The 9,496-nt window shown below is 51.4% G+C and overlaps 1 protein-coding gene across 13 annotated transcripts in view; it reads left to right on the top strand.

Moving 5' to 3' along the window:
- Window positions 1-9,496, top strand: part of Anks1a (ankyrin repeat and sterile alpha motif domain containing 1A) — a 185,550-nt gene that overhangs the window by 124,078 nt on the left and 51,976 nt on the right. For all 13 annotated transcript variants that reach the window (XM_029566911.1, XM_008840116.3, XM_029566910.1 and 10 more), the window contains one exon: window positions 670-1,262. In XM_029566911.1, the coding sequence (XP_029422771.1) occupies window positions 670-1,262 (593 nt within the window). The remainder of the gene's footprint in view (window positions 1-669; window positions 1,263-9,496) is intronic.

The following is a 9,496-nucleotide window of genomic DNA, read 5'->3' as shown; positions in this document are numbered from 1 at the left end:
CCCCCCCCCCCCCCGCAAAAAAGCAAAAGACTGTGTCCTGTGGAAGGAGGATGAGGCGTGGATCTGAACAGCCCCCCCTTAGAGGAAGGAAGCAGTTATTGCCTCACTGTTTTGTTTTGCACTTTCAGTTAAGGAATTCCAGAAGTTGCAGGTTGTGATCATGACCTCCACTCTTCCCTCTGTTGCTGCTTGCCAGAGGAAGGGAGGGCCGGTGGCTCTAAATAACACTGCGGCCTTTATGGAAATGTATCAGATGTTCCAGGAGTGAGTCCCTCGCGCTCACTCACTGGCACACTCTTGCTCTGTGCTCCCTCATTCTGTCCTTACTTGTGTCCTTTCTGTCGGATATAGTTAGCACTTCTCGCCTTATATAGCAAGGTCTGGTCGTTAATGTTAACAGAGATCTAACAAGAAGGATGACTGCCAGGCAGCACTAATCAGGCCAGTGCTTGGAATTTTGTAAATGCTCCAACTTTGGGTACAAATTGAACATGAAGAACAATATGAAACTGTTTTCTTCCTTCCTCTCCCTCTCCCTGCTCCCCAGCCTGTCCAACTTCTCTCTCTTGCTCTCTGTTTCTAAATTCTGCTCTGCCGTCCGCTTGCTACATTGGAACTTTGTTGATTTTTGCCACGTTTAATTTTTTATTTTTCTCCGTCCATTCCAAGACCACAGGCAGAGCCCCAGCAGCCGGAGCCAGGACTGTGTGGAGGGGCAGGATGGGCAGGTCCCAGAGCAGTTCTCGGGTCTCCTCCACGGCTCCTCCCCGGTGTGTGAGGTGGGGCAGGACCCTTTCCAGCTGCTCACTGCCACCGGCCAGAACCATCCAGACGAGTCCCCTCAGCAGAGCGCCTGCCTGGAGGCCAGCATGCAGCTGGAGGAACCGGGTGTACACACCACAGGAGCCCCACAGCCCAGTGTCCTGGACCAGAGCAAAAGAGTGGGCTACCCCACAGTCTTGGCTGCCCCCACCACCAGCCGAGCATACCTCGAGACTTTGACGCACACAGCACCTCCGCACCCTGCTGGTACTGAGGAAGAAGGAGACAGGAGTGGGGCCAGAAGCCGAGCCCCTCCCACCAGCAAGCCCAAAGCTGAGCTCAAACTCAGCCGCAGTTTGTCCAAGTCTGACTCTGATCTCCTGACCTGCTCCCCTACGGAGGACGCCACCATGGGGAGCCGCAGTGAGTCCTTATCGAACTGCAGCATCGGGAAGAAGAGGCTGGAGAAGTCACCGTCCTTCACCTCTGAGTGGGATGAGGTAAGACTGACGTGACGTCACAGAGAGTTGGGCTGGCCAGCCTGGCTGCAGCCCACCCCAACTCCCCATGTGCTGGCTCCTAGAACCAGGATCTGAGCCAGGGCTGCCTGATTCCTGCACATTGTACCCAGCATGTTTCTGAGGATGGCAAGGCCTGGGGAGTCCAGGTCCCCGAATGGTTAAACCTGAGGGTGGAAGCCCAGCAGAGCAGGGCTGAGGGAGGGACAGTTCCTAGAAATGACATGTGTTTGAAAACATTTGGAGGCCATCCGCCCTGTGGAGGATCTCGCTCTCTGAAGTTGCTTTGCAAGAGCCACAGTAGTTCCTGCAAGTCCTTAGGGACACAGAGGGAAGACCAGGCTTAGCAGGGGCTGCAGGTGAGGTCAGGGTGTGGGAAGCTTGGGAAGAAGCTGCCGAGAGGGTCCCAAATTGTGGGTACCATCCTTGCTGTGTTCTTAGGAGGGCCAGAGGCTTCTCCCAGCAGAGGCCTGCAGCCCATCCCACGTTCTTGCCTTGGCGAGGCCGAGGCTTTGGTGGTTCCAGAATCAGAGTGGTGAGCTGAAAGCATTTTGGGGTGAGACCTAGGGTCCTTTTTAACCATTGTTACTGAAAGATGTACCAGAATAGTTCTCACTGACCTGAAGCATGTCTTACTGGGTAGAAGAATGTATTCTGAAAGATTGGTAAACACCCCTGGTGTGCTAAAGTGCCCTCCTTTAGCTGCTTGCTGGGAGGGTGCTGCTTTTGAAGTGGACTCGTCTGTCTCCCAGGAGCAATCCAGGGATGCATTTAGCTCTCCAAGAGGAGGGGACAGCACAGCTGCCTTTGGCATTTGAACATTCTGTAGTCGCAACAAAGCCCAGCCCAAAGTTATGTAAACCAAAGCCAATCCCATTCCAGTGTGGGACGGGGCGGAGCAGCTCTTCCAGCCCCCCACCTCCAGATAAGACCGGACAGGACTCTGTTTAGTCCGATACACAAATCATCATGCAAGAGATTCCTCATAGCTTAGCCAAGTCTTGGTGGACCTGTACTAGAGGGATGCCCAGCACTAGGGGAAGATCACTGTGTGAGGTTACTCCTGAGATTCCCGTGTGAGGACACTCCAGAGTACGCCTCTCAGAATAGTTGTACTAACTTACGGCCATCTGTAGGCTAACACAGGAGTAGGATGGATACACTCACAGTGTGCTCTGAGACAGTCAAGAGCAGGAAGGGTGCAGACAGGAGGCACACAGGTGAGAGGGTGGGGGAGGGCTTTCAGAAAGACCATGAAGTGAAATTAGACGTGGAGTTAAGGGACTATCTTCTGCTGTCTTCAAGACAGAATGAGACTGACACAATGAAGAGACAGCGTGGCAGAGGGATGGGGCTGGGAAAGATGGGGCATTTGGTTCCTGTGTTTTCTCAGTGCGCATAGCAGAGAGTAAGGGGGCAGGATGGAGAGTGAGCTTGGTGGGGACCAGATTTGGAGAGGGCCTTGAAGGTGAGGGCAGGAGATGGGAACTGCATGAAGGCAGGTGCATCGGAAGGTGACTCGGCTCCTTTTCAGAGCCCTTCTGGGCCTGCCCTCGGAGGCATCCATGGTGCTGGGCAGTCTTCCTGGCATACTCAACACTCTGCTCAGGTTTGGAGTTGCCAGACAATCTTATGGCCTCCAAGGTAGAGGCTAGCGTGATTGAAGTCAGCTGTTTAGAGCCATACATGGTAGTCTTTGCCTTTTAATATGACAAGGTTCATGTGCTCACACCCCCTTTGCAAGTAGAAAGTACAGAGGTGCTGCTGGGGAGGCGGGGTGTTGATGACTTGGGCCAGTATGGGTCTTTGTCTATCTGTCTTTATTTAGTTTTAAAGGTAGGGTTGCATTGTGCGACATAAACTGGCCTCAGGCATGGATTCTCCTACCATAGCCTCTTGAGTGATAGGATTGCAGGCATGAGCCAGCACCCCGACTCTGGACCTCAACTGCCGGTGCCTAAAGCTTCTGAAGCACTGCTGTGTTTTACGCAGTTTTTGGTTGGCTGGCTGGCTGGTCTTGCTGTGTAGCCCAGGCTGTCTTCAGACTTGCAATCCTCTTGCCTCATTCTCCCAGGTCTAGGATTTTAGATGAGCCACCACCATGCCAGGGTGTGCTGCTATATTTTAAATCTGAAAAACAGCTTAGAGGTGATTGAGCCGTTATTGGAAAGAACTGACATGTTTGATCTTTGCTCACAAGTCAACATCAGCAGGGCCCCTGCAACAGTTCTTTTTGCAGGCCGGGGGTGGGACTCATGACAGGCAAATACCCTACCTCTGAGCTGCTTCCCCAGCCCCTCAGCATTACTTTCTGTCGTACTTTGCTTGGCCTTTTGGATCCCTTTATCTGAAGAGAAATTTCAGAAGTATCTTCCAGTTACTGGCCCTGAACCTAGGGTTTTGGCAAGCTTTCCAAGACTAGGGCCTTGGGTACTGGCCGTACCCCACCCTTATCCAGATCAGGGCCTTGAGGGCTGCTTTGCCATATCCTGAGCTTGCCGATCTTTTTAATTTGTGGACCTTTGGTCCTCAGTCGGCAGGAGAAGCTGCTCTGAAGGAGACCGAGCACACTGCAGCTCCTCACTGAGACCTGGGAGGGAGAAAAAAAGGCAGTTGTGATCCCAGCACAGGTGGAGTTTTGGTGAGTGGCAAATGCTTCTAGAAGGTGGTGCAGAGGGAGATGGCTTTGTGCCTCAGCAGATCTAGCTCTAAAGCCAGTGCCATGTAGAGTCCACATTGCATGGATGGGCTCACTCAGCCTTGGTTAGTGTCCTTATTCGTGAAACAGACCCATTGGATCTGTTCCAGTGCTTTACCAAGTAGGGATGTGTTTAAGTGCTTAGCACAGTTCCTGGTATGTATAAGGTTGTGGCTACATGGCAGATACTAATATTATCACTGTGCCTGGAGCTTTGGATAAGGGAACTGAACCTAGAGTGTCTTCTGACGTTAGGAAAGGCAGCACTCTGGCTGGTCCTCGGGTGGCAGCCAAGTGTCCTCCAGCATGACTCTGCCCCACCTCAGAGAGAGAGGACCCGCCAGCCTGAGAGAGCCGGACAGGTGCCCCTGTTCGTGTTTGAGAAGCTAATGAGCCTTTTCTTCTAAGAGAATAGAGGAACAAGAGTGGGAGTGTGCTAGCTTGGCCCTCTTGGGTTTACCACACAGCAGCAGCACCAGCAGGTTGGCTGTTAGCTGGGTGCTCTAGCTGGGGAGTGTATGGAGCTGATAGGGTAGGGGTCTTGCTGCTTACTGCTGGGCAAGGCAGCCCTTGAACTACCCTGGCTAAGAGACTTCGAGCCCTGGCCTGGTGAAGGTCGAGCTCCAAGACAGCGTCCATTAAGCACCATTAGCATTCTCCTTATGTCCTGTTTAGAGTTTTGCTAACACAGAAGGGAGTTTGCCTAGTAAAGCGCTCCCTCTCCTCAGAGGGCCAAGCTCCAGCAGACAGTGATCAAGTCAGAGCACTTTGTTGTCTTGACTCCTGGGACTCAGGAGATGGTAAATTGAAAGCTGTGCATAAAAGAAGCTTCAGATACCAGCACAGAGCAGGGAAGACTGCCCGCACTCCACAGAGCTAATCTATGTCAGTATTAGCTATGCAGTATTAGTGACAGCCAAATCTGAGGTCTTAACATGGTTACTGATTTATAGTTCCTTTTCTTACCTAATTAGTGCACATTAGATACCTTACTGTGCCAAGGTAGGATTTGGGACGTCCCCTCCACCCCCCGCCCCCATGTGTGTTGCTAGGATCTAACCCAGGACCTTGTACATGCTAGGCAAGTGCTCTCCCATCAAGGCATCTCCTGATCCCCTTCCCCCAGGATCTGAAAGGCCTCTGTGTTCTGTTATGACTGCAACATAATATTGGTGGGCTTATTAGATGCTGTGCCAAACATTTCCCTCCTGCCTTTCAGGTCTGCTCCCTTTTCTTGTGAACCTGCCTTTGTGCTGTGCTTTGACAGACCCAGGGAGAGCTGAGCTGGCTGTGCCCTTCCATGGACGACCATTCCCGGGAGGGACCTGCTGGGCTGGCTGTGCCCTTCCATGGACGGCCATTCCCGGGAGGGACCTGCTGGGCTGGCTGTGCCCTTCCATGGACGGCCATTCCCGGGAGGGACCTGCTGGGCTGGCTGTGCCCTTCCATGGATGGCCATTCCCGGGAGGGACCTGCTCCAGCAATAGTTCTGTCCACATCTTAGTCGCAATGCCTCCTTATCCCTCCCCCGCAAGCCTGGCTCCCCACGGTGCCTTGCTCTCCCTATACCCTGTCCTGCCGAGGAGCTTGATATTTCACTGTCAGCATAAACAGATGCTGTTTTGTTTTGTTTGAGACAGGGTTTCTATAGCCCGTGCTGGCCTTGAACACAGCCGTCCTCCTGCCCCAGCCTTTCAAGTTCTGGGATAACACGGTTGTGTCACTATGCCCAGCAGTAATACCATTATCAAGCCTCTTCAATGAAACGTGCCAGCTTTGTCCTGTGGGGACCTTGTTCGTGCCACCCCTAAACCAGCATTGATGGCTTTGTGCTGGACACAGCAGCTGTAACTAGTCTTCATTCACAAGACTTGAGTGTTCCGGATGCTGAGAGCCAGGGAAAGTTTCTAACTCAAAACTGCCCACTGTTAGCTGTGGAAGAGGCCCTAGTGCTCCCTTCCACCATGTCAACAGTTCTGCTCCTATTTCTGTTCTGCTTCTGTTTCTGAAACTACTTAGGTATATTTCCATCCTGTCTCCTATACACTGAGATGCACTTACAGTTACACAGGCAGTAAAAGCAATTGATGTCTGAATTAAATACTTTACACACCTTGGCATCTGTGGACCAACCCATCAACGCCAAAACCTGCAGCTGCTCAGGCCTCTGTGAGCTAGAACTGCATGCAACCTGTCATGCCCTCCTGCACACACCATCTCTAGACTATGTACCTTACTCAACGAAAATGCTGCGTGAGTAGTTGTTTAAAAAGTCTGTGCATGTAGCTGGGCATGGTGGCGCACGCCTGTAGTCCCAGCACTTGGAAGGCAGAGGCAGGCAGATCTCTGTGAGTTCAAGGCCAGCCTGGTCTACATAGTGAGTTTCAGGACAGCTTGGGCTACAGGGAGACCCTGTCTCAAAAAGACCCCCCCCAAAAAAAGTCTGTGCATGTACAATATAGACACCAACTTTTGTTTTCCAAATATTTTCTGTGTGCTGTGGATTGAAGCTGTAGACATGGGACTCTTAGACAGGGAGGCGGATGGGAAGAACAAATATATCTTCCTGACTCGGCTGTGGTTTGATGCATAAACGTCTGTGGGGTCAGCTCTGTCCCTCATACACCTGCCTCAGAATGGGAGTGAGGATGGTGAAAGAGAAAAACACAGAAGGCCACTTGTCTGCCTAGCATAAACATCAGTCACTGAAAATTTGGCTGAAGGCTCACGAGATAAATATATATTTTGTAATCAGCTTTCATAAATACTACGCAAGTGGGAGATGGTGAAAAGCAGAGTTGTGCTCTGTACGCATTTCACAGAGACTAAGAACGGTTCCTCTCAGGGCTGTGTCTGTCTGGGGAATGCCGACCTTCAGTCTGAAGTGGTGGCTGAGGGACCCTCGCTCTGAGTCCCTTTTTGAGAGGCCAGGCGGCGGCAGCGTAGAGGACACCCTTCCAGGCCAGGGCCCCCTTCCTCCCCCTCTCTAGCACTGCCCCCTTAGAGCTAGCATGATGTCATCAAGAGGGGACATGATTGGTTCAGCTCCACGAAGGCTTTGGCTGCCTTAACCCCTGAGAGGTCTGGAGATGACATGTGTGTAACACAAGGAGGTTTGACTTTCCACTAGTAGCCCTGAGCTTCCCACAGGTCCACAGTGCAGTTCCTTGGTGTATAAACAGGCGTGCTTTGTAGTCCTTTCTGCTGGGCACAGGCCTCCCACTCCAAGAATGTGACACTCCCACCTCTGAGGACAACTTGGAGTCCACAGTGCCTGTTTAGGTTGCTTCCTGGCATGTCCTGGAGTCACAGCCTTTGTCCTCTAAATTGCTATTGGTTTTAAGTCTGAGGCATTTTGTTAACGTTTCTGAAGTCAGTTGTTTCCTACGCAGCTCTGTATTTTGGTCTTTCTGTCAGATCAAGGGACTCTTGTTAGCCAGATTGACAGATACAGACACACCCACCTCTGCACAGAGCCGTGGAAGTCCTGACTCCACACGGATGCTGGCCCATGGGCAAGCTGGTATACCTCCCAGAGGGCTCTCCTGGGCCCTCCCGACAGCAGCTGGGGAAACGGAGCAGGGGACCTGCTCCCTCGTCCTGCCACTTCAGCTTCGCCTCAGGTCCCGGCTTTTCTTGCCTCCTGCTGCTGTCCTGGATTGCCTCCTCTCCCCGTGCTCCCCCTCTGTGCTCCCCTCTCTCTCCCTGTGCTCCCCCCTTTCTCTGCGCTCCCCCCCATGCTCCCCCCTCTCTCCCTGTGCTCCCCCCTGTGCTCCCCCATCTCTTTGTGCTCCCCCCTCTGTCCCTGTGCTCCCCCTCCCTCCCTCCTCACCTTGCTGTCCCCATTCACTTGTCCTTGTCCTCCTTTCCAACACAGGCTCTTCTTCTGTCTTTTCCTTCTGTTGTGTGTGCAGTGTCCTGCCTTTGTGGCTTCCCATACTACCACGGGCCTTCATGAATGAATGACCTAGTCCCACTCTGCTGCTGCAAGAGGGGCACCAGTGAGTGCCATGAGACACAGGCTCTGTGGTGCCTGAGAATTTACCAGCCAACCCCTTTTTAATTTGTTACACTTTTTAAAACACCAAAAGCTGGGATGAAGAATGTCAGTAAACAGACAGAACAGAGTTGATCCTTGCCCCCCTGCTCGCAATCTCTGGGACATTTTCTGTGACTTTTCCCCACGACAGAGTCTTGCTGTGTTCTTAGCCTAGGCTGGCTTCACATTTCAGCACTGGGATTAGAGGTGTGTGCCTCCAGGCCCAGCTCTGCAGGTATCCCTCATATACTCTATGTGTAGTCTGGCTGGCTTTGACTCTTCTGTTTTCGTAGTGGTAGCATCAGCAGGCTCAGGACAGGTGGTTTTGTATAGTTTAGGCAGTGGAGTTTGTCTTGGATTATTCTAAGCAATTGCATCTAATGCATCTATCTTTACATAACCAGTAGTGCAAGATTGAAGCACTGTATTTTTAAAAAATATTTTATTTATTATTTTTATTTTATGTGTATGCATGTATTGCCTGCATGTAGGTAAGTGCACCCATGTCGTGCAGTGCCCACGGAAGACAGAAGAGGCCGTCAGATCCCCTGGAACTGGAGTTACGATAGTTGTTAGCTGCCATGTGGGTGCTGGGATTCGAACCCGGGTCTTCTGCAAGAACAGCCAGTGTTCTTAACTGTTGAGCCATCTCTCCAGCCCCTAAAGCACTGTATTTTTTATTGAGTTATTTGTGCATCTAGCTATTTTGTTGAGTGCCTCCTGGGGCACTGTTCTAGATGCCAAGAAAACAACAGTGCACAGAAAGCCAAAGCCTCTTCCCTCATGGAGTGCGCATTCTAGAAAGCTAGAAAGGAAAGAGAGGAAAGGATAAAGAAACAGGGTTTAGAGTCCCCTCAGCAGTAAGAGAGTATTGGGGGAGTGCCACAGAGCAGGGTGGCAGAGAGGCACCTTTGAGAACAGGACAGCCAGCCTGCACTCATGGCGTGAGAGGGAGGCCAGCAACGTTGTCCAGCACCGCCCTCCTCTCTGCTATAGAGGAAATTTTAGATTCCCTCCTACATCTCCACTGACAGAAATAGTCCTTGTAACTTCACTTTTAACCCCCTTTCCATTTCTCTTTATCCACCACCTGTGTCTTGTCTGACTTTTTTTCTCCCTAATTGTTATTTTCTTTTAAGCTGTGTTGAGTGATTTAAACACTCATCTATATACATGTTTTGTTTTGGTTTTTTTTGACACTTGTCTGCATACATGTTATTTTTTAAGTTAGGAAATTGTAATGAGATCTGAATGCCTGAGAATTCCCCAGATTTTTACCGTGCTTGCCATCCTGGGATGGGATTCTTAGATGAGTTCTGTTGAAGGGCCAAATGGGACAAAGTTCTGGGTTCTCATCTCAGGAAGGAAGTTTCTGTGAGCTCATCACCTACTCAGCAGAGATGAAACCTAAACTCCAGGATTCTGAGACAAGGGGAAAGGACCCCTAGAATGGTAGGAATTCACAGGGTGGGGGGAGGC

The sequence above is a fragment of the Nannospalax galili genome, unplaced genomic scaffold (genome assembly GCF_000622305.1).
Source record: "Nannospalax galili isolate Female #2095 unplaced genomic scaffold, S.galili_v1.0 scaffold538, whole genome shotgun sequence".
NCBI classification, from domain to species: domain Eukaryota; kingdom Metazoa; phylum Chordata; class Mammalia; order Rodentia; family Spalacidae; genus Nannospalax; species Nannospalax galili.
The sequence above is the reverse complement of the archived record's forward strand: the minus strand, read 5'-3'. Positions and strand labels throughout refer to the sequence as shown.